Genomic DNA, 24,438 nt, shown 5'->3' on the forward strand with positions numbered 1-24,438 from the left:
ATTTCATTGGGTTTTGCCGATGATGTGATATTAAATAATATAGCGTAGGAGACGTAATAAACGAACGAAGTGCAAACACCCGTTCCGTCGTATGTAACTTTACAATTATCACTTGAGTTACCTGTGAACGAAGAGCGCTCGGCTCAAACATTAAACGTATTTGCAGCGAAAGGATAATGGCTATGACAATCTCCAACGCGGTAATTATCGGACTGTGCAATCGCATTAGTACGGCTTTCCACATAAGAATCCGCCATTTCTTCCGGAACTCCTTGAATTTCGGATGCTCAACGATCTCTCTCACCCGATGCATCTCCCTTCGAAATATTCCAATATTATTTATCATGCTGAGTGACTAGTGACACGATCTGACGCGACTTCGCGGTCTATTTAACTCCAAGAGAGAGAAAGATAAGTGGCAAGGTGGTCGTGTTCCGCGACGAAGCTGGGAAACTTGACGGTCCAAGACAATCGTTTCTTCGAGAGAGTCCATGAAAATGGAAAACAAATGAGTCCACAACGAGCGAACAGCGAAAGCATAGGTCTGTTCTTCTTAGTTGAACTAATATTGGAATTTCGCTCCTTTCCTTTTAAACGTTATATATTGGGCTGTGTAATAAGTAACTTCGGACTTTTCAGGTAAAACTATAGAGACGATTATATTTCTATGTTGTTGTAACTTTGTGAAACAATGCGATGAATGGCGGAAAATCATGGATCAAAATGGCGTATATGTTGTCTCGTGACAATTATAACGACACAAAAATCAAAATGTTTCATTTTATTGGTAAAATTCCCAATTGCTCGTTACATAACGCAATATTTGTTTCACTTAAAAAATGTGCGACCTAGTTCAGTCAAAACGAACAGATCTTATGATATATATGCGTCATACATTGCGCGACACATCGCGCACGAGCTTTCTTTGATAAATCTCCTCATTATAAATCGGCTCGAACACGAACGGAACCGTTTTAGTCGAATGCGTCACGGCGCATACACTGCTATATGGCTTACCATTCCCTAAATCGAAAGTCGTACGATTTTAGCCTCACACGTATATCGGGTGGTATTCGTGGTGTAACGGACGGAACGGATAAAACTGAATAGAAAAGTCTCGAACCATGTAACATTTTGCAAAATAATAACCCAACCGTTATAAACAGAGTTACTTGTGCGATTTTCAATCTTATACGTATTTCAACCTGATCATGAATTCTCGATTTATGGAATGTATGGTCGGTAACGAAAACAAAATTACAACATTTTTTTCTTGAATTTCGGAACGCATCCGGTATCCGATAGGAGAATTTGAATATTTTTACTGCCCAGAGTATGGGACAGTAATGGAGTCTTCTGTACACATTTTCCAAACTGTACCAGCGAGAGTTCATTTATAGTTCGCGTGTTCGCTGCACAGCTACCTTTACGTGAACGCACAGAAAAATAAGATCGATATCGCCGGTACCATGACTACGAGATATCATCGGTCGATTCGATATGAAATCGCGTTTGACAGCCCGAAGGGGATTTCGAGCGGAGCAGCCATTGACAAAGTTTCGCCGCAGAAAGGAAAGTGATCCGCGCGCGCATAGCGGCCCAGGGGATTGCATCATTAAATCGCGGTGCGTTCGTCAGATTTACATGCGAATTTTTTTCCCTCCTTTCCTCCGATCCCTCCGCTTCCCCGTTTTCATTCTCGCGCGATCGGGAACGTTCATATTCTGCGTACTTTCTAGAGTGGCCCGAAAGATCGTTGCTATTAAGACACTCTTTATCGCCGGAGACCGCTTTTCTTCTTTTATTGCACGGTTCAACGGTAAAGTGTTTGATTAACGGCGTGGAAATTATAAGACGGTCGATGCCGCGTGAATTACGGTTGGGATTACGCGAAGTTACGGGCGTCACGTTTAGATAGTCCGCGAGAGGATTCGGAGGCTCGAGAAAACGCCGAGCTGTTAAAAGTGACAGGGATCTTATCCTTGCGGTGGATCCCGCTTATTGTCGGATTCGCGTGCATTTGACGAGTTAAGACGCGCCTCCGCTGACATTCACGAGAGAGATGAGGAATATTCAACGTATCTTCAGAGATATCAAATTATCAAGATTGTTTGTGGAACTGCCTCTCTTGTCGGTGAAGATAAGCTTGGCGATGATAATCGCGACTTTCAGAATGATCGTGCCGCGTTCCATGAAACGTTTACTCGGAGAAACCGTTCTCGTAAGTTCTCCGCCTCTCGGCGAAACAAAACGGCCTGACATTTCCGAATTACCGAGAGTACACGCGGATACGCGAGGGCTAATGTTTCACAAACGTCGAAATTAGATCACCGGCGCGGGTCACGGTGTTGGCCGTGAGTTAGCTATCCAGTTATCCTCGTTGGGTTGCATAGTTGTTTGTTGGGACGTCGATGTTGAGAACAACCGATCAACCATGAGAGCTGTGTCGAAAAACGGCGGAGAAGTAAACACATGTTAATTGAGTCGAGTTATAATTATGCTTGATATTATCCGATAATATCAAGAAATACTTATATTCATTTAGAAAAAATAGTTTCTGGAGAGAATTGATGTTTACTAGTCGGCAGCTAGCTCGCTAATTATCAATAATGACGAATGTATATTCTGGAATGATTGAAAACATTTCCCACACGCGTACGAAAGCAATAGATTTAAAGGCCAAAAATAAACGATTTTTATAGCTCAATTCAATAAACTGTTTAGAAGCTTAATAATTCATGTTATATAACTAAAATGTTACACCATGTTGGTAGTTGATTTAATACCGATCCTAATCCCAATTTTAAAAGAAAGGTCATTTCTTTGTGAAAAGGTTGCGAACACTTTTATAGAGAGACTGAGAGAGAGAGGGAGAGAGAGAGAGAGAGAGAAAGGCATGACATAAGCTGTAAATGTTCTTAGGTTTACGGTTTTGTGGTCGATGTCTCAAAGAGATTGGAAGTGCGAGAGACGGTGAGATTGATGAGAAAACTCGATGTGCCAGATGTGACGATACTCATTAATAACGCAGCTGTGTTATATCATAATCCATTTTTAAGTTGCGACGCGGACGATGTGGAAAAGACATTTAACGTCAACGTGTTCTCAAATTTCTGGGTATGCTTGAAAGGGAAAGTAACTAGATTGTTGCACTGTTACATTGCAATAAATTAGCAATACATTGCAATAGATTAACATTTTTTTTACCAACGGTAAACTCTCTCTTTATAATATGTACTTTTCTATTAAAATTAATAACGTGTTATTATATCACATTTGTCGCATCATATTATATCTTATTATTACGAAATTCATGAATGTTGTTAAAATAGGAAAGAAGTATAGTTCACGGTTTTCATTTGAAATAGACGATAGAAGCATTTCTGCCAACGATGCTGCAAAGAGGAAGCGGGCACATAGTGGCGATGAGTAGTATGTGCGGTATTTACGGCGTATCACATAAGGTGGCGTATTGTTCGTCGAAGTTCGCCGTGAGAGGTATTTTTCATCGACACGCAATAATTCGCTCCCCCGCAATATACATTTTCCATGAAAAGTTCAACTTTCCTTCGAGGTCTTATGGAGGCCCTTCACGAAGAAATTCGCCTCAACGAGAGAAAACCCAACATTCATTTCACGACGATCTATCCATTTTATATCGACACGGGATTAGCGAGGGACCCTAAATACAGGTGAAACATATTGACATAAATAGAAAAAATATTAAGTTACTCGTATTATATTAAAAAAAGGAACATGTAGTATTTTACACCGGGAGAATTAATTCTCGAAGCTACATTGATGAAGTGTTCCTTTATATTTCATTGAGAAAACCAAGGAAAAACATTTTTTTGAATTTAATACAATTTCTTTAATTAATTAAAACAAATATTTTTGGAACGAAACAAACAAATGAATGTTTGATTTAATAAACAAAATTGTTTGGTTTCTCAAACGATAAATATTTTTACTTCAAACAACATATTTATGTTATTTCTATTAAACAAATCCAAGTCAAACAAATACGTATATTAAATCCAAAGAAATCTATATAAGCCCCTAAGGTCCTACGCCATTTTCTGATTCATTTTCACATATCCGAGTGATGATAAACAAAGCATTTTAAAAGAAGTTACGCCGAAAACGCACGAGCTTCGCTACAATCTCATTATATCTCGGTTATTACGCTCGCGCGACTAATTACTTCGGGGTATCCTCGTAACGAGCGTATATCGCAACTACCGTTTTCATGTCGATATTGTGTGGTGTTAGATGTGGTAATTTGCACGCGAACATCGGGTTTGTAAGCCGAGCGTGGCTCTATCCGGTTTAATATGACGCAAGTGTGGCCAAGTGCGATTATTTGACACGTAACCAGTAGGAAAGTATGGCTCGTAAAGCGATGGTAAAAATAAAAATCGCGCACTTGCTTAATAATTCAACCGTATCCGATGATTTCTCCACGTTTGCACGCGCTCGAAACTATTAGATTCCAATTTTTGGCGTTCTGTCCCGATCAATGCCCCTCTTGACGGCTTTGCATTACGTCCATTTTATCACTCACGAAATAATTCGCGTGTTCACACGTGGAGAGAATATTACCTTCACATAAATTCTTAAATAATTCTTTCGTATGTATACATTTGTTAATTTCTTATAAATATGACCTTCTTCATCATCTAAATTCTTTTAAATCGTTTACTTTTAAATTAAACTATTAAACTGAATTTTATCATGTTCTGTAGGAATAGATTGTCAGTATAGATTACTAAGGAACTTAATAATTTTTTTAATGAACTTCACTTCCGAAAGCATAAATAGCACGTGCGAAATGGGAAAGCCGTAAATGAAGACACAACGTCAATATATTGCGCGGTTATAAAATTCTATGTCGATTTTCGCTATAAAATTCTCCGCTTCCGGATAGGAGTTGCATGATACGACGAGACATTAGCTCGACGAAAATTCTCGAGTTCACGCTTGGGCTAATTTAATGACTGTAATAAACCGCAATCGTAACGATCATCAATAACGTGTGAGAGATAACGCAACGCGAAACTGTCTCAAACGGTCGCACAATGACGGTGATTGGGAGGGGGCAATTGGCGATAACCCCGAACCCGTGAATTCATGGATCGCCGACTAGAACTGTGATTACAGATTTCCTTATATCTTCGGTGCGGTGACGGCCGAGTATGCCGCCCGGGAAGTGATCAAGGCGATACGGAGAAATTACACGGAGCACACGATACCACGATGCCTCCTCTCGTTGAATGCGATCAACAGGTACGTGCAGCACGTGTGGAAAGTCGTGCACTGTACCTTGCGACGAAATTACTTAATAAGCTTGTTATCTTTCGCAACGGTCGAACAATGGACTTGGCCGCGCTTTTGCGAGACGATCCGCCGACGATAATTATCTCGAGCGAAAGTTACGTCAGGCGATCATGACGACAGAGATTCGTCATAATCTCGCTTATTATTTACTCAGGATTGTTCCAGAGAACGTGATGCGTCTAATACTGGACTTCTTGGCAAACGTTAATCGAAAACAGGCTGAACGGAACGTAGTGAATTTATAATTCAGATTTTAGCAATTCGATGAGATTGATTATACGAGGCCCGAAAAACATCCAAGTGGAGATATAAAATGTGAATCGTATACACGTAAATATATGTAAATAGCTGAAATAATAAGATGTGATATGTTATTTTAATAAAGGTCATTTTATTCGCAGCAGAAAAGATATTTCGCATTAATATTCTTCTCTATATATACATTTTTCTCGGAAGAGATACTTTTATTGGGAAGGTTGAGAGGGAAAGGAGCTGTTTGAATGAATTTTGCGCAAAAATAAGAGCCTTAGCAGAATGGCTAATTTATACCTTTAAGACAGTGTCTCATTCCTTCAAACTTTATCGAAATTATCTTTTTTTTTTATTTTCTATTTATTATATAGCAGTTTGTCATGAATTGCGAATAGAACGGATTTTTAGTTTAATTCCTCAAGATACAAGACAGTCATTGCAGAGGAGGAAATAGGTGTGCCAAGTTCGACAAATTTATTTCTAGCGATGTATCACGCAGACATTAGAGTTCAGCGAGATTCAATGTGGCAAAATAATGATAGAAATAAAACAAATTGCACTAGTAGCATATACATATATGTTATTTTGACGAACTATTATAAATTAATACGCCGCCATCTTAATTTGGCACTTTGATATATAATTATAATAAATATTTATCAGCTTGTGAGAGGTCATTAGTCTGAGGTTTTAGTATATTCCGTCTATTTTCAGCGTAAAACGTTTACATTTTATAGTAAATTTCAAAATTGAAAACCTGTCCTATTTCACTAAATACTTACTATAGTTACTTATAGTTACTTGCTTATTTTTGAGTCGAACGTATTGAGATTTGGCGTGCAATAGCGGATGCAACGGTTATTTTCGCCATGGTATGCGCGATTCAAAGGTTGGCCTTGACTTGCTTGGTAGTGGAAACCGGCTTAAAGAACTGTGCAGTTAAAGCAGGTTGTTTTTTTGCCTTTATATTGCTCTTGAAGGCGTACACCGGATGATGCTGCAAATGTTCTACGTCATTTTCCAACATTGAGATATGTGACTTGGAGACTTAGGAATATGTATTGCAAGACTTGCGTCTACGTTTGCGAAAAATGTATTTTGTTAACATGTTGTATAATTTTGTAAAATAATATATCATGATTTATCGATGAAAAATATCAGCGATTTTATTACTTTCTCTAACGGAAAATAATGTATCAGTCGTTGGAATTAATAGAACATTCTTAGATAACGAAGGAATTGGCAAAGGATTGTATGCAGCAATGCTGCATTGTAAGATCTATCGCGATTTTTCGCGGTATTTCGCGGATAAGAAACGATTTGTCGGAATTGTTTTTTACATTTGCCGATTGAATGCTAACTTGAAATCTAAGTGACGGTAAATCATTTCTTAGCATTATGCCGCTGCAAGGAAACGCGCTGGATATCATTATAAATATTATCTGGATTTTCTTTTATGTGCCAATATAAGGATAAATTAATTATGAATTGAGGTCTATGTAGAATGCGTTTCGAGACCAGAGCGGGCACGAGCGAACATTTCTATTAATAGTTATAATGCATTCGCGGTTACAAAGTAAGCACTTACAAGGTGACAATCGCAACTTTATTATATAACAAAAACGTGGAATTGCACATGAATAATGCTGAAACACTTAGAAGCAATTTGCAGAAATACGCGATGCGATCGGAACGATCGAGACTGAATTTCAAAAAGTCATCGTTTAAAAGTTTTATTATCTTTGTAAATATCTCAACTTTTAAATCGTTTTCTAGTGGCGTCAATAATTACATAAAAAACATATTACTTGTGTTTAAATTTTGTGTTAAATTTTTAACATACCCATGTGTTAATTTAACATATTATGTATGTTACCTCAACATTTCGCGTTGTATTGATATTTAACACGTGTAAATGTTAAAATAACAAATGTTATACTTCAATATCAATTAATGTATTAATTTTGTGTTAATTTTGGACACAATGTTCGTGTTATTTTCCAACATACTCACCTAGTATTACATTAATACAAAAATTTGAATAGACCTTTTGGGACATGTGAAATGTATTAAATTTAACATAAAATTTCTTACTGTGTAGGTTATATTTATTAAGCAACTATTTATAAAGCAACTATTAAAATTCTTAAACTTTAAAAAAAAACTCATTTTATACTGCAACATCTCTAAACACAATATTGCTATTCATTTATTCATGCATTTATTCATGCAAATCATCGAACTGTTGCTTTTGGAATGTTTTTCAAGAAGTCTTTTTTATTATTTTTTTTCTTTTATTTTTCCAGTTTGACATCACAGCCAGCACTATTTAAGGAAAAAACCGCCCCACGCAGATTCGCATGGACGTCGGACTGCATAGAAGGAGAGGAAGATAACGACAGTAAGGAAGACGACGGCCTTGTGTGTCTACGGATACCTCGGCTATCGCCAGCAGGTTTCTGCAGAGCAGCGTTCAGTCAAGTTCAAGCGATTCCAGCGTTCTGATCGTTGCTACGTACTTGCGATCCTAGTGAATTGTTGCTCCCACGCGTACTCTTACCGCCCGCGGAACTGTCAAGGAATCAGTTGATTCAACGCGATCCAGTGATCTACGAGTTCTCCACAGTAACGTTTCTCGCTTTACGCGCGTGTCTCCCGACCAACTGTAATATACGACACCGCGCTACAGGCGGGTTCATCGTGTGAATAGTACGAAGTGAATTTTGAAAATTCTTTTTAAACATATAGGTAGGTTGCACACATATGTTAATAAATATTACACATATATTATAGATATGTTAATATATATACATTTTATGCATATTAACAACTGATATATATATATATATATATCGATATAATATATATATATATATATATATATATATATATATANTCAATTCACGTTTATTGAAATTTGACTTGCCTTGACTTGACGACACCTCGCATTCTATTTATCTATATTCTTCTTAATTAATATTTATATGAAGTATTTCTATTTATCTATATTTTCCTTAATTAATAATTATTTCTTTCGAAGACGTCTCAACATATATGTCACGACATTATCGCATACAACGTAATTTCGTCTCGGTCTTATCAACGAAAAAAGTACTTTATCTTTGATGACGAATATATCGTTCTCATTTCCCGCAGTTTCTCATTCCTTAAGATCTGGATTTCGTGTAAAGTCAGTTTATTTTCTCCGAAAGCGGTGAAATAGTCGCGAAAAAATGCCGACCTATAAAATTCAGCAATTTTGTTTTGAATTATCTTTATGTATATTTGTGAACGGTGCGCACGGCGAAATTTCACGTAACTCTTGCAAATAATTCTACATAATATCGGGATGACGTAATTGAACTGGTTTCGAAAAGCACGGCATTTTCCACTACATTACATGAAACGGTTCCACACATTTTACATGTATTGCCATTATTAAATACATATACGTATACATATACAACAGCTAAATTATGCACGTTCACTGACTGAATCAGTTGCCAGCTTATAACGAATAAAACTATTACAAAAAAGAAGACATGATGATCAATGCGGTTAGAAAATTGCTTTTACATTAGTATTTTTTATTCTTCTTCGATTTTTCGATGTGATTTTTTCAAATATAACGTTTAAATTAACGTCAACTTCGATATGTATATTCAATATATCTGTATATGTATGTGTGTATATTATATAACGATATAAGATTAACTGAGTTTATTCTTTGCGATCTCAGAACGGATTCAAGGTTCAAGATGATTCAGTTGACTGCTGCATCTTTATGACGTTAAATCAAGGGAAATTAACTACGAGATTTTGTGCATTGACAACTGTTAAAAGTTAATAGTTAACAGTAGGAGAAAAATTTACCCAACAGAAATTATATGTGGGTTTGAAGCAGTCGTTCTATGGCGGTAATGCTTCCTTCTTAGATGGAGAGGTTCAAAGATCTCAATTTCGAATTATTTGGCATTTCAAATTAGCGTCTCATCTTTCATAGATTTGTTTTTGATGTTTCATGTTAAATATTTCGTTAACCTCTTCAGGATGAAGCGCGACCCGACATTGGCATTTACAGAGTAATCGTAAATTATTATTACACGTCTCATGACGTATAAAATAATATAATTAATTTTACAAATAAAAAAGTTTCATTTAAAGTGCGTATTTTTTACTTAGAAAATAATATTGGTGTAATTATTTAAATATTGTTATAAATATATGTCATTCGCATAATTACATTCATATAATGTATATATATAATATATAGTATATTATAGTATAGTATATAGTATAGGTACTTTTAATCAGGGTTGGGAAGTAACGCATTACTTGCAACGCCATTACCGTTATTAATTACTTCTTCAATAACGACTTACTAATGACATTATTAATCAAAGGTAACTTCGCCAATCCTGCTTTTAATCCAATGTTCTTATCCAACTCAAATATCGATATTAATCATATCGATATAAAATGTTCAATACATTTTGTACATCGATATTTTCATTCCCCATACGTATCGATACAACGTATCGCGATTCATTCAAGTTGTATCGCCCATCTCTAGTGGCTATTGCAAAGGATCGGATTTCTTCAATTCATCGCCACAATTCTATGCCTGTGCCAGACGCGGTGATCTTTCTTCAATTACGCTAACCTTATTCACAGGCAGATAGTGGCTTCTTCTGAAAAAAATTTCTCTCGTACAAATTAATTAATTACATCACGGGAGCATCCGCAGCACGTGCGTGCACAACCCGCGACTTGCTTATTGCATTATAAGCGCAAGTCAGCTAAACGTAACTAGTTTTTGCCGATGGAAAGTGTTGCGCTTGAAGAACGCACGTATTGTGCAATCGGAAAAACAGCTTTCACGTTGCGAATATCGCGCGTATTATTGTGTATTCATATTTCATTGTTATCAGACGCTTATTTTTTTCATTGTTACGCTACCCTACGTTTGACGAAGTTGTCTGATGTTTATGGAGCGTCGCGAGCTGTCGGTCGTGCTCTCGGTATTCTTGCTCTATTCATTGGGAAAAATAACAAAATGTGTGAAATAATGACGAAAACGAACGACTAAACGCGACACTAATTGGCACGTTTGTATTTGCGAGAGGGCCGTTAAGTCGCGCGTGATTATTATACCTTTGCGCTTTTCGAAATAGACTACCGGTTATACGCGACGGTTTCTCTCTCTCTTTCTTTTCCTCACCCGAAAGAACTTCTTTCATGAACGAGACGGAAAGGAAATGCAAGAGACGTTTTTGACCAGAGGCAAGGTAATTACATCTGACTTGTTTAGCACAAATCCACGAGCTCAACTTCACCTCGATCGATCATGTGTGCGGCTATTATGTAACGTCGCTATCAAAAATCGGGTGCACCGAACCGTACGTTCTCGAGCAAGATTTCTCTCCGCGTTCCGCAGAAAATTCTTCGCCAACATAACGGGTTACTATCGGGTTATCAATGCGAGAACGAAATAGTTCCTCGAAACACTTTTCATGAGAAATGTTCGCGTGATTGCCGTAACGTAACTAAGAAATGAGTTTGATCAAAGCTGGATTACAATTTCTCATTAACAATCAATCAATCTCACCTTCAAAACGAGATAAGCCAATAAATTCTCTGACTTTGAAAAAGTTTAATTAAAAGACGCACTCACGACGCGACAGCTAGAAATTTCGTTTCCTTCAAGCAAAACGCGTTTGGTCGTCCATCGTCCGGCAGATCCGACCAAACTCGTTTTTCAGTGCGTAACTAAGCAACTCAGCGCGGTAAGAGACAACATCGTGCGGTTAGCAAACTGCAAATGCGACGGTGAGGCGACGATCGTAAGTTTCCGGCCTGTGACAATCGGCTGCAAAGCTACGGCGTCGACCTAGCTAAGCTGTAGCTTATGTAACCAATGTTATTATTTGTTCTCCTCGACGATGTCGATTACGACCGACCGGGGGTTCCAAGTCAGCCGATCGTTTTGCGTTATTCAAACAAAGAGAAAAAAGGAAACTGAACGCGTCCGACTTTACGACTTCGTTCGGCCATAGCTTGTTACGACACTCAGAATTTTCTCAAGTTTGGTACGCATTAATTCTGCGCGGGGCTTTCGGCACGGCTTTACTATTAGTCGATCAAACGGGAAAATTTTGCGTACACTGAATCGACGGATCATTTTGTCATGATGTATCTCAGTCATCATGATACATATCAGTAAGATATATCATGATATATATCAGTAAGATAATAAATGATCGCACTCGCGTGTATTATTTTTGTACTATACTTTTTTAATAATTTTTTTATCGAATTCAGGCACCACATCAGAAGTGATCAATTTATATTGTTTTGCAGCGGATGTTGCTACCAAATAAAGAAGAAGAAATCATCGTGAACCCGAGAATGGTTTCCTTGACCAGTCTCTGGTTTTTCTTCAGTGCTGAATTTTTAATTGGCATTGCCGTATCTGCTTTCTTAGCTCTCCTCAATGCAATTAAGTCATTTTTGCCGAAACCTCCGAGGGACTTAACCGGTGATGTAGTTTTAGTAAGTGTGCTGTTCGTTATATCTTCGCTCACGTTGAATCTTAACGAAACATGTCCTTACATATTTCGAAATCTTTAAATTGAATATACATTCCGAAGCGCGCGTAAGAAGCGATGAAATAAATAAAAGAAAACGAGAAGTAAAATATCGATTAAAGAGAAAGCTGAATTAAAAGAAAAGAGAATTTATTTTCACGTAACGTGTAAGCGGGTGTCCAATTTAAAGTTTCGCGCCCGCGAATTCCACGCGATCGCCCAGATCTACCAACATTTTTTAATGAATTTAACCCATTGAGACTATATTTACTTGCCGAACATCAGCAAATTGCAGCATTAATTGTCGTTATTCGTGGAACTGAAAAATGATGACAGTTGAACATCAATTTCCAAATTTTCGTTGATTTAATGCTGATAAAGAAGTGAATTTTATAGTATCCATAATCTAAATTTATATAGTCTGACTCATCGCTTCCATATTTAGACTGAAGCGTGAGTCAAACATCTTATACAGTCTCGACAGGTTAACATTGAAGTCGCGATTCAAGGGCGAGGGAAATTTCCTTAACGCGCAAACGCGCGCCATGTGCCGCAGATAGCCGGTGCCTCCTCGACTCTCGGCGGGTCTCTCGCCGAGGAATTCGCGGAGAGCGGATGTTCCGTGATCTGCATGGATGACGACCTGCGATCGCTCGAGGAGATAACTACAAAGCTGCGATCGCAATACCGCCGAGCGCGGGAGATCGAGCATAACAGGGAGAGCGCGTCGCGGGATGCGGAATCGACAATAACGGCGTACGAGTGCGACCTCTTAGACTACAACGCCCTCCGCAAGATCGCGAAGAAGGTCGAGGACGAGGTCGGCGGTGTCGACGTCCTAGTGACCTGCGCCGGCCAGCCTAATCAGGATATTCCCGATACGGCCACTAGGACTCTCATGAGCCACTATTGGGTAAATATCAGCCGACCCGTCGGGTCCTCGTATTGTCCTGCTCCGCAATATTAAGGAGAGCGATATATGGACTATAACTTATAATAATGAAAAAGTTACGAAAGAATTAGAAATTGATCTACATGATCTATATAGCAAAACGTTCATTTACTATTATTATTATATTTTTGAAAAATATATACTTACTTCTTATTCTATATCAATTTTTGGTATATTTTTCTGGTTTTAATCAAACAGAATGCAGATAATCATATATTTATGTCACCGATGACCTCACCTTTCTGTTTACGTCCTATTGTTCCTTTTCTTGCGAGAAATAATATCGCAATAACAATTGTTTTGATTGTGAACTCGCCCGTATGGAATGTAGGAATCCTGAAGGAACGCTTCAAACCTCAAGATCAATATGATCTTGAATTGTCGTTTTCACGTTTGCACATTGCAATTCACACTCTCAGAGAGAGCAACCTTATTACTGGTTTCAGCCCCTCTTAAATATTCACAAAACGTCGGAAACAAATCCACGAAGAACGCGGCACCACCCCAGAAGCCAAGCCGAGCATTTCTCCAGATCGCGTAGACTTCAAATGTCAAATCAATTACGTATAAGTGAGCGTACGTGCGATGTGTAACCCCACTAATCTTCCTCTAATTAAATGATCGTGAGTGATTAGGAGAAAGGTGGCAATTTGATCTCGTTTTATGGTCTTTTCTTCTTTTTCATCTCCCCCCAACGATCATCCGTCGCCGTGGGAACGCAGTGTTGCGCTTTATTTTTCGCTTTCCTTCCGTGTCGTTAATGCGGCGTGTGGCATTGACACGAAACGTGTCAATGTGGCAATCGTAATTAACACGATTTAATTGACGATTTAATTGGGATTTCTCAATACGGCAAGACCACAAATATATTTCGTAACCCTTTGCGAAACAGGTTTCTCAAATATTTGAATTTTGTTTTCTTTAAAAACTCCGCCGACCGTGAACCGCTGTCCTTTGAAATGTTTGTTTCTCTTTCCTTTTTATAAATTTCCCTATCATTACAGACGACGTTGGCATTTTTGCCGTACATGCTGCGACGTGAGCGGGGAGCGTTCGTGGTCGGAATCATGCCGGTTGCGTCCACGCAAAACAGATACTTGGCTTCGAGGGCCGCGATCGCCGGTGGGTAGCCCGCGTCGTAAAAGCCGCTCGTTAAACGTTGCGCACGGTGTGAACAATAAACGTGGACCGATAGCGCGTGGTTTATTTGCACACAGGTCTCATGGAGAACATAGGTCAAAACTTGAGCAACCACGACAGTCGCCTCACCTTCCTCGCGATGTCACCGACGATGGAGAACGGGTGAGCTTTGAATGGTTGTAATCGTTAATTAAGAGCCGCGGCTTCCCTCGCGAGGGGATTAGGGATAGAATAGGAGACGAGCCGGCGGCTACTTCGCGAGTCAACTTGACACGTTACGTTGCAGTTCGATGGGGGAAAGCGAACAGCAAGTGGCGAAGGAGGTTGTCCAGGCGGTCGGAAGGAAGTGCAATGTGCATTTCAGTTGGAGCTCGAAGATATTGTACCGACTAAGGTAAAGGGAGATCTGCGCGATCGAGGTTCGAGACCGATAGCTGCAGTCGGCATGCACTCGCGATCTGTCACGCCAAAAATTGCGGATTCGACGATCAGACAATTCAAACTCGACAAAGTGAATAATAAATTCGCTTGCGTGATCGATATGTAAATGTAGTAGAAGAAGGAGAGAGAGAGAGAGAGAGACCATAAAATGAGAAATTAATTAAACTATATTAATTATATTAATTATATAAAAAGGACGATGGATCGTTCTTTTCTTTTGCGCAAAATGGCGAAGGTATGAAGTTTAATTGGCGATTGCGAAATTTATGGTTATCGATGAATTAATATTGCATAATATTGAACGATTGCATATAATATTGTATTAAAATGTATATTAAAATTTTATTCTTTTTTGTGCTGTGGGATTTTCGCGTCGTTGAATCCAAATTGATCCGAATTATTTTTATCATGGCGGCCAGATATATATGTATGTAATTTTTGTTGCTGCATAATTGTTTCATGTTTAATTAACCCCGTACGATCTTGTGTTTCAGCCTCATGATTTATAGTGCAATCACCGCGATCACACAATAGCTTCACACGCGGGGATGCGATTATTCCCTTTAAATCCTGTTCTTGCTCATGGAGCGTGAAGCATTCCAGAGTCGACCGCCGACACGAGTGTGGGAATTCGCGTTTTCAATGTCGGTGAATTCACTCCAGATGGACGGCAAAAAAAGCTTCAACGATTGTCCGAAGCTCGAGTAACGAGTGCCTTCCCACGAGTGCTGCAAGGATCGGCAGATGTACTCGGATAGCTCAAGTATCCATGTAATAGACCTGATAAAGCGAACGTCACGATTTTAAGGGAAAATTGTCACCGAGAATACTCGGATTTTGATTGATAAATGCAACTCGTCCGCACATTTCTCCATCTTCCATCAAACGTTTATAGCTGTGTTGTATCATCTACAAATCCCATCTGCATGATATTCATTATCGATCCTTAATTAGTCAATTATTGTTATTTATTTGTCGATCAAACCGCGCGTGATCTTTAGTGATCCCAATAAATTCCAAATGCCGTATGTGTGCTTTCTCTGTGTGCGTACACGTCCTCGTATGTTAATACTTCGTAAAATACGACACGTGTTCACTCAATTCACGATACAACGAGAAGAATCCACTAATATCGCTATGAATTTTTGCACTCGAATCTTTCAATTTCACCGAACCACTTGATCCGACACGGAGAAAAATGCAATTGTATCGATCCAATCAGCACAGACGTCTAAAAGACTTTTTAAAAATGTTTGTGAGAAATCTAAAAAAAAAAAAATACGAAAGCCTTTGGACGTCTTTGAGACATCTCTTAGCAATTTGTGCTATCGGGGAACAAAATTGGTTAACGGTTGCTGCATGATTAGCTGCGATGTTATTTTATTGGTGAAACTAATACTTGTCGAAACAACATTGTTGTCCCGTGTAGCTTTGCTTTTAAACACATTGTGCATCGCTAACGCGACCTACCACGCGATCCGCTCATATGAGCGCTTGGTAATCGGGCAGCAGTACGTCGTAATGACCGTTCTCGGAGGATCCGGTGAACAGGAGCCTCGCGGTCTCGCAGTTCGCGTGCACGCGATTGTGGAAGATCAGCTTGAGCTCGTATCTGCCCGCGAGCTCGCGATAGATGGACAGATTCATGCGGTGGAGCTTGGTGGCCACTGTGCACTCCAGCTCGCAGGCGAACGTGCCCACCAGGCCCATGTAGTCGAAGTACGCCTGCCGGTCCGAAATGTTCCACTCGGCCATCACGAATGAACCGTACTCGCGCCAATTGTCCATAATGTGCTGCACAACCTGCCAAACAATGGCCATGGGCTCTTACCCGCGTCGTATAAATCAATTACCGCGTAAAAAGCCGTCGAGTCCCGAGACGCTCGCGTGAGAGAAGACGCTTAAGCGCTGCCGATGGCATCTATTCGATTTATGCCCGTTTCCATTACCAACGTCGATTTAACTCGTGTTCAAGGGCTCAGACACGACGAAAGGAACAGGGAACAAAGAATTAACCCTAGCTCGCCACATTTTCACCCGCTGAACATTTTCGCTTTTCTAGTTTCCATGTGGCGTACTATTTTTTTTTTAAGTATATCGAGCGTCCGCTACAACAAGCGAACATTACGTTTTCTTAAATGGCACTTGCAAAACCTTTTCGAGAACTTTTTCCGGGAAATACCCTATTTTTTATAATAATAATTTTATACCCGAATCATTTTCTTGATCTGACATCATAAACATCTTATCCCCATTCTGTATTTCACTGTGTCTAAGCTGTAAGTGTTTGTTTGAGGAAAGTTCAAATTCGGGTTAAAGTTTGAAATTGTTTTCCATTATCTAAATGGCGTCCGTCGATTCTGCGATAAAATAATCCTTGACAATTTTGCATTAAGGTGACGTTGACGGATATAATGAATGTTCCAATACAAAAGTATTGAAGAATGTCTGCCGCCATCTAGACGCTTAGTAAGAAACAACCTTTAATCGATGTTGGTGGAAACAGGTATTAGCTGCCAAACGTGGTGTCGTGTCGCGATTTTATTCTAGATCTCTCGTACGTAACACGAGGCGTCCTCGTCACAATTTCCGTTTTCTTTTCCTTTTTGTCTCTTTTTTTTTTCGTACATGCTCGCGCGTACTACACCGTTTATATTAATTACCGACTGACCATAGCTCGGAGCGACCGATGCTCTTCCTCGTTTCGCCATAGAATGTAGCTGATCGCACGGAACATGCAATTACCATCGCCGTATATCTTGCGCACGCGAAACGTGCCCTCGTTGCACCTTAGTAGAGCCGTACCTGCGAAGAATCCGTCGCACATGCATTGCGTTGATCGCATGTTCGGTGCTAAATGCGGCCGTGCGCCGTCTCGCCTCTCGGCTGCTTCTCGACCAAGATATATTTTTCATTCGCGCCGGACGAAATCGTAACTTCGGGATAAAGTGATCGTATTTGTCGCGCTACAAGTTTACATAGGGAACGCGAATTGTTCGGCTCTCGTGTTAGAAAAGAATTAGAGAGAGAAAAGAATTAAAATTTCAATCAAATGGTCAGATTTAACGCCGAACGCAACGCGATAATAATTTCACACATTTGCTACTAGTGTCATACATATATGACAATAAAAACTTTTTCTATATATTATCAACCATATTATCAACCCAAGTTTGCTTTGCACAAATGGGTAAGAAAAGAAAGGGTAAGAAAAAAGAAGAAAATATCTAAAATAGTCTGTAGGGAGTCATTCAGAGATTCGAGCAAATTTTATATACATATATATATATATATATATATATACGAATAATCATTCAACATATTCCAATAAGAAATAATGTAAATAATGAATAATGAATAAGGCGAATAAATAAAAATTTATTTAGGTGATACCCAACTTTGGAGTCATTAAAAAATAAATATTGCACTGATAAAAATTATAATTAGTTTCGGTAAATTTTTTAACTACAAAAAGTCAAGAGAACCATTTTTCTAGTAAGTGTTATTATAGCGTCACCGATAATAATATTACATCAATGTTGAGTATTAATTGATTAAAATTTCAGTTGATTAAAATCATCCAACGATTAAGTGTTAATCATTGACTTTGCTTCAATTAATGCACTTATTAACGATTAGTATCATTAATCGATTAAATTATTTATGATTACATATATGAGACTGAATAATCTCGATTGTTAATTAATAGATTATTTTAATTAACTAAGATTTTAATCAATTAATACCCAAACATTACTACTTTACACGTTGCTACTAGTATAAAATATGTTTGGCATCGAAACTAATTATAATTTTCTATTAGTGTGGTAATGAGCGTGTTAATTAGATGCTCATGATTCTCCGTAGACAACCTTTGTCGGGTGTTCGTGAATGTCTGCTTTTACGTTTCCGGCGGATATGCTTCGTTCGACTAGTTTGCCTTGAGATTTGCACGCTGGAGACCCAGTTGATTTGCCATACAGAATTGCTCTTAGCCGTGCGAGTCTTTGGAAAACTGTCAACGATTTTGGAATCCCCGCGATCCAAGAAACGCTCCGCCTCGTCGAGATCGCGTTCCTTCTCATTCTCGAGTAATACGCGACGGCAATCGTGATTTTCTGCAAATCGTGCGGGCTATCACACTTTTTCTATCGAAATCTTCCTTTCACGTTTTCTCATCGAAAATCGAAAGTTTTATATTGCCATTGATATTTTCAGATTTATATTACTGTAAATAGGTGTGTGTTTTCGCTATTGCAGATTTACGTATGTCGATTATTCGTCTATCGAGTAAGTCAAACGTGTGAACAACAATTGTGCGATTTTACCGTCTTCGAGGACGCATGTGCATGAGTGAAAGCACCACCAGCACCACGGGAGGCAAAGAGCTTTCGGCAGCTTCGGCAATGTTGACGTTAAAAGTCCGGTCCGCTAAATTTATCCTCGGAAATTAATGAGCCCCGCGTTACCGAACATTCTGGAATCGTTGACAGCAATTTTTACATTATTACGGTAAGTTAAGTTTCCGCTAAATATTTTCACGGTGTAAATTATGGATTTGCGCGTGCATGGTCTCGTACAATGTGACGTCTGCGACGTGAACATAGTAATTCGTGACATGATGTACGTTTTAACATCATGGTTCATGATACAACCGTCGATATAGTCGGACACGCCTGTGAGTTGGGAAGCGAGATCATGAATCTCCTCTTCTAACGTGAACTCGTAAAAAACGAACGTTTTCAAGTGCTCCCGAATTAAACTATTTTCACTTTTCACGCTAGTTGTCACGCAGAGTCACGCAGAGTTCACGCTAGAGAAAAAGATTTGCGATTCAGCCCGGGATTATGCTCATGTAACTTTTCTACGATATATCTGACATTTTACATCTGTAAATACTGTTCATCTGAAAAACTCAAATCTAACTCTGAATTCAGATCTGGGAACCTCACACGAGATGAATTTCAAATAACGACTACTAATATTGATCTCAGTCCCAAGATCTCTACATACACACACACACACACACACCTGCCCACGACATTCGGTAAAATATCCTATACACATTCGCAGAACATTTATAGTATAGTGTCGCTCGAACATATTAAGAACATATCGTGAATATACAACGGTTTTTTAACAGCTTTTATGAATATAACAATAAATATTCGCGAGAATGAATCCAAAACATTCCCGGAATACTATCTGGTTCGTACGATTGCGCCTGTCACGTGACGCGGTCACGTGCCGGCGTTGCAGGCGCGCAGGTGCGGGCGTAGCAGGGACGGCCGCATGTGCGGCGTTGGCGGCAGTAGCTGGTCGTCCGCCGACCCGCGCGCACTGCACTGAAGGTGGGGGTGATTTCACCTGGCGACGACGAACGGAGCACGCCAGTCGCGCGCGGCGGTCGAAGGGCGGGAGGAACAAGTGTCCGCGCGCTACGGGGTCAGAGGAAGATGGCGGCGGCGCATCGAAACGTGCACGAGTAGTCGAGTGTGATGCGGTGCGCGGCCGTGTTGTTGCGTGCTCCGATCGTCCCGCATGAGATCGCTCGTGAGTGAGCGGAGCGCGGCCAGATGACATGGGAATTTGCAGCAGAAGGCACTTTCTACTGACGATATGCGTTCTTCAACTGGTGAGGCGATGCGCATTGCGGACCGTCGACGGTACACACGCGGATACGCACACACGTTGACCCCGCACCGAGCGCGTGAGCGCGCTGTGCACCTGTACACGCACACGGCGCGTTCCAATCCTGGCCACGTCTGGATTCTTTTCTTCTTTTTTTTTTTTTCATCTCGAGAAAATTCCGCGACACGGTCGTTAGTCACGATGTATCCGATCGCGCCCGCGCACTTTCGGTGGAAAATCCGGGAAATTCGCGCGAAAGCGCCGTTAGACGCGCATACGGCTTCGTCGGGGTGACAAAGGTGACGCGTTAAGGGATTATCTCAGCCCGATCGGCCTGAGTCACGCGCGTCTTACCTCGGGGAAACTTTCCGAGGCTGGCGTATCTCACGCGGATTTTCCGCTGTCGCCCGATGGACGCCGCTGGCGTCGGGATTAGTGCACTCCGAGTGCAATTTTTACACATCGCGACACGCAACGAGCGACTCGCTTTTTCAGCCTACGATCGCGGCCAGGTAATCGCCGCGAGCAGGATGCGGGTTTTTTTTCGAATGCACCGCCGAAGCATCCGCGGATAACTATGGGATTTTTTCACGGTTCGTGGACGATTAATACGTGTGCGTGTTGCGACGAAATATCCGCTTCGTAAAATTCATGTTGGAAATAAATCGGTAACCTTTCGAAAAACGATATCGTGAGCGGTAATAAATATTCGCCTATTCTATTGCGCTGTATTTATCACATCTTACTCTTGCATACGAAATTTGTATATTTCATACATTGTTTTCTGGAATATATCGTATTTAATTTTATATTTGATTTTTTATAATAACGTTTTAATTATTGTCAGTAATATACGGAATAAAGTATTTAACGATGGAAACTAAGAACATGGAACAATGTTTCATGTACACACATATGTACAAAGCGCCGTCATCAAGTGCTATGACTCAGAATGGGTAATTAACCGAGAATATTTAGAACACAGGGCAATTGCCGCGGATTAAGAACGCGCGCCGAAAGGAATCAGCGGAAATTGAGACGCTCGTTGTCACAGGGATCATTATTTTATATTATGTACATTCCGTGTTTGGCGTTTATTACATGTCTGCACTCTGCCGGTTAATTTGCCTCTCCTCTTTCATTTGTAGATTGCCACGATAGAGCGTCAAGTGTTCGACTTCCTGGGGTTCATGTGGGCTCCGATACTGGTCAACTTTTTCAACATTATCTTCGTGATCCTAGGATTTTTCGGGGCCTTTCAATACAGACCTAGATATATCATATCGGTACGTAGGCAGATATGAAAAGCATAAATGATATCAAAGGAAATGAACCATTTCAGGCTCTGTTGATATCCAAATAATTGTTTCTCTTATTCTCTTTTATTTGCGTAGAAAAGGGAATTTCTACTAATTCGTGTTATAAATAAGTAAATCTAATTTTGTTTCAGTATTGTGTATGGAACACATTATGGCTAGGCTGGAACATATTTATAATATGCTTTTACCTCAATGTAGGAATACTGGACAAAGTAAGTGAGCAGTACGATTATATAATATTGATCTACCGCATCCAAATGATATTCCGAACTAATAACGCTGACGTTCGCGCGGCGCGACGTGAGCCATTATCTGAGATATCAGATTATATAAGCGTATTGGATATAATATCGCGATATTATCTTTCAGGATAGCGATATTCTCAACCTTGGTACCGGCAGTTTTTCGTGGTGGCACGTAAATGGACCAGGCTGCAAAGCTGTTTACGATGTTATGGAACCGGAACTTTTTCGACCCGCACGTCCCACTAATGTGACCGATTGCGTGTTGGACTACGAAGTGATAGAAATTTTACACGCCGCGACACAATGCGTTCTAGGTGTAAGTAAAACATTTTATCATCCCGCTAACACGTCTGATATAATGGTAGATTGTATGATGTTTGATTTCGGTTTCGAAAGTTGCGAAGTGCATTCTGTACGTTTCAGTTTATGGCGATCGTCGGTGGAATCTGTCTGAGTAAAGTGTTCCTCGAGGAAGATGATAGCTGTGAGTATACGCGAGTTAGCAATTATATTCTCCAATTAGCTTAATGGTTTAAGGTTTCTGTCGCGAATTACATCGGGTTGTTCGTAAGCTCGGATGCATTTTAGTATTGACGATTTTAAGAGACAGAGATATCTCCCATATTTTCGCTTGTTTATTTCGCCGGTTTTACGGAAACCGAACGAGAGAGCGGAATGTGATTGCTTTAAGAACTGAATGTCGCTCTAAATACTTAAAAGAACTTAAAAGTGATAAATTATGATATTCGTGATTATTCTTTTGCCGTGATATCAAGTACTTAAAATTCAAAAGACGGATAGGATAACCGAGAATATAAAATTTAATGAATCATCATTTTTCTTATACAAGTTGAACAACAATTCAAGGAAAAAGCGAAAGCTGTGATCGCTAGATTCATGTTGATTCTATCACGCGTCTGCTTTGATTAACGTTTATTCTCGATATCGCACAGTAGCGTGCGTATATCCGAAATTCGCACTGAAACTGTTTAGGAACTTACGTTCCGCTTGTAAGAGCACATCCTTTTAACTTCACGTAATAGAGAATAGAGAATCAAGTCGTCATTAATGTTCACTTAAAAATTATGTAAGTACACGGGATTATTTATTATTGCTTGAAAAGAGGGTTATCGGTTACAGTTGATTTCATTGGTGGATTTGATCCTCCATTTTGGTAAGTCCGCTTAATCATGTTTACCAGTTGCACGCCACACACACATATATATATATATATATATATTTGTTCATCTTAGCACGACGAGATAAGTTTTTCTAGTACGTGTCATGCAGCTGCAGAGTGTACCATTAGATTTGAACGTGTATATCGGTGTAAAACTTTCTGCATCTTGGGGTTTGTGACTCGTTATATTTATATTATCGTTATCATCGCTATTGTTCCACACAATACCGCCTCGAGTAGCGTTTCTTTATCTTCCAGCATGGAACGGAATGGTATTGCGTACGTATCGATGTGGTACAAAAGACGAGTTTTTGCCCTCGCACCTTCCAAAGAATCTCACACAAACATGATTATAATGACAAAAGCAGACTGTGCCGCGCAATTAGATCGCGAGTACGACGAACGAGGATATCGGAAGATACGTGACGTTCCTTTCTTTCTTCCTCCGATACGCCGAGGGGGAAGATACGAGAAAGGCGGAGCGGAGTCGCGAATAATTCGGTCGCTCGTCCAACACGATTACTTATCTCACCACTCGCCGTCCGAGCGGATCTCTCACACCTCCCCTCCCTCCCCCTCTCACTCTCTCTCTCTCTATCTCTCTAATGCGATGGATTCTTGAATGATCTTTCAGTTGACTTTGTCGGAGGCGATGACTTTGGGCTGGCGGGCCACACGCCGTTGCATCCTATGTACGTTAGCTACTCGGCTCTTCCGCCACCCGCCTACTCCCAAAAGAATCCCACCCTCAATTACCCGACCGGCACAACTAGCTCGCACCAGTCGACCTGTCGCGAGTCGAGCTTCCCGAAACGCGGCGGCGGTGGCGAAAAGCTGCTGAGCGGCTCGGCGCGCGGCGTGGCTAACGCGCTGAGGAACGGCGACGGCACGGTCCGCAGTAATCGCAGTAACCGCTCGTCGGGTCGCGATTTCCCGGGCGTAGACTACACCACCGACTACTCGAATCCGCTGGACCACCTGCAGCGGCCGGTGTCGCCGGTGTCGTACGACGAGTACGACTCGCTGGACAGCGCGGCTAAGCTGAGATATCAGAAAAACCGGCTGTACTATCCGCACGCGGCCAAGTACAGTCCGGTAGCGCGTATCAAGCTGCGCCCGAACGCGCCGGCGAAGCAGCAGGTCGCCGGCAAGGGCGCCCAGGGCAAGCCGAGGCTCTTCGCCGACCACGTGCGCGATCAGCCCCTGAGGTCGTTTTACTCCGACCCGAGACTGGCTGTCGAGCAGCATCAGTCGACGAGCGAGCACGACAGCTCGTGCCAGTCGAAACGCGACAGCCGACCCTTGTCCCTGCACGCGAGTAACTTCTGACCGACAGACTCCCTCCCCCCCCCCC

The 24,438-nt window shown here is 40.5% G+C and overlaps 4 protein-coding genes across 7 annotated transcripts in view; 3 read left to right on the forward strand and 1 right to left on the reverse strand.

Moving 5' to 3' along the window:
* The first annotated feature begins 2,062 nt into the window (after positions 1-2,062).
* LOC106750429 (short-chain dehydrogenase/reductase family 16C member 6-like) lies at positions 2,063-5,666 on the forward strand. Its single transcript, XM_014630768.1, has 7 exons — positions 2,063-2,221; positions 2,327-2,464; positions 2,923-3,117; positions 3,369-3,498; positions 3,575-3,692; positions 5,161-5,286; positions 5,492-5,666. The coding sequence occupies exons 1-7, from the start codon at positions 2,063-2,065 to the stop codon at positions 5,580-5,582; spliced, it is 957 nt and encodes a 318-aa protein (XP_014486254.1). The 3' UTR covers positions 5,583-5,666.
* A 5,097-nt stretch (positions 5,667-10,763) lies between these two features.
* LOC106750428 (retinol dehydrogenase 10-B-like) lies at positions 10,764-15,737 on the forward strand. The gene is made up of 7 exons (XM_014630766.1): positions 10,764-10,877; positions 11,950-12,141; positions 12,733-13,089; positions 14,133-14,250; positions 14,346-14,430; positions 14,555-14,662; positions 15,204-15,737. The coding sequence occupies exons 1-7, from the start codon at positions 10,848-10,850 to the stop codon at positions 15,241-15,243; spliced, it is 930 nt and encodes a 309-aa protein (XP_014486252.1). The 5' UTR covers positions 10,764-10,847; the 3' UTR covers positions 15,244-15,737.
* A 324-nt stretch (positions 15,738-16,061) lies between these two features.
* Positions 16,062-17,968, reverse strand: LOC106750430. Its single transcript, XM_014630769.1, has 2 exons — positions 17,381-17,968; positions 16,062-16,512 (listed from the first exon to the last, which is right to left on the reverse strand). The coding sequence occupies exons 1-2, from the start codon at positions 17,552-17,554 to the stop codon at positions 16,192-16,194; spliced, it is 495 nt and encodes a 164-aa protein (XP_014486255.1). The 5' UTR covers positions 17,555-17,968; the 3' UTR covers positions 16,062-16,191.
* A 401-nt stretch (positions 17,969-18,369) lies between these two features.
* Positions 18,370-24,438, forward strand: part of LOC106750427 (sodium/potassium-transporting ATPase subunit beta-1-interacting protein) — a 13,435-nt gene continuing 7,366 nt past the window's right edge. Inside the window, exons 1-6 of one of the 4 annotated variants that reach the window (XM_014630765.1) lie at positions 18,370-20,344; positions 21,489-21,626; positions 21,791-21,871; positions 22,029-22,220; positions 22,328-22,388; positions 23,719-24,402. In XM_014630765.1, the coding sequence (XP_014486251.1) occupies positions 20,291-20,344; positions 21,489-21,626; positions 21,791-21,871; positions 22,029-22,220; positions 22,328-22,388; positions 23,719-24,402 (1,210 nt within the window). In that variant the 5' untranslated portion in view covers positions 18,370-20,290. Of the gene's footprint in view, positions 20,345-21,488; positions 21,627-21,790; positions 21,872-22,028; positions 22,221-22,327; positions 22,389-23,044; positions 23,079-23,718; positions 24,403-24,438 lie in introns of all 4 variants that reach the window. The other 3 variants (XM_014630764.1, XM_014630763.1, XM_014630762.1) reach the window with 3 other exon arrangements.

Source organism: Dinoponera quadriceps, unplaced genomic scaffold (assembly GCF_001313825.1).
Source record: "Dinoponera quadriceps isolate SergipeBrazil2010 unplaced genomic scaffold, ASM131382v1 scaffold5784, whole genome shotgun sequence".
Classification (NCBI taxonomy): domain Eukaryota; kingdom Metazoa; phylum Arthropoda; class Insecta; order Hymenoptera; family Formicidae; genus Dinoponera; species Dinoponera quadriceps.

Coding starts and splice junctions, on each gene's coding strand:
- LOC106750429 (XM_014630768.1), top strand. CDS start 2,063: ATGAGGAATATTCAACGTATCTTCAGAGATATCAAATTATCAAGATTG. Junction 2,222..2,326: donor TACTCGGAGAAACCGTTCTC/GTAAGTTCTCCG, acceptor CGTCGAAATTAG/ATCACCGGCGCGGGTCACGG. Junction 3,118..3,368: donor ACGTGTTCTCAAATTTCTGG/GTATGCTTGAAA, acceptor CATTTGAAATAG/ACGATAGAAGCATTTCTGCC.
- LOC106750428 (XM_014630766.1), top strand. CDS start 10,848: ATGCAAGAGACGTTTTTGACCAGAGGCAAG. Junction 12,142..12,732: donor TAACCGGTGATGTAGTTTTA/GTAAGTGTGCTG, acceptor CATGTGCCGCAG/ATAGCCGGTGCCTCCTCGAC. Junction 14,663..15,203: donor AAGATATTGTACCGACTAAG/GTAAAGGGAGAT, acceptor CTTGTGTTTCAG/CCTCATGATTTATAGTGCAA.
- LOC106750430 (XM_014630769.1), bottom strand. CDS start 17,554: ATGCGATCAACGCAATGCATGTGCGACGGATTCTTCGCAGGTACGGCT. Junction 16,513..17,380: donor ATCGGTCGCTCCGAGCTATG/GTCAGTCGGTAA, acceptor ATTGTTTGGCAG/GTTGTGCAGCACATTATGGA.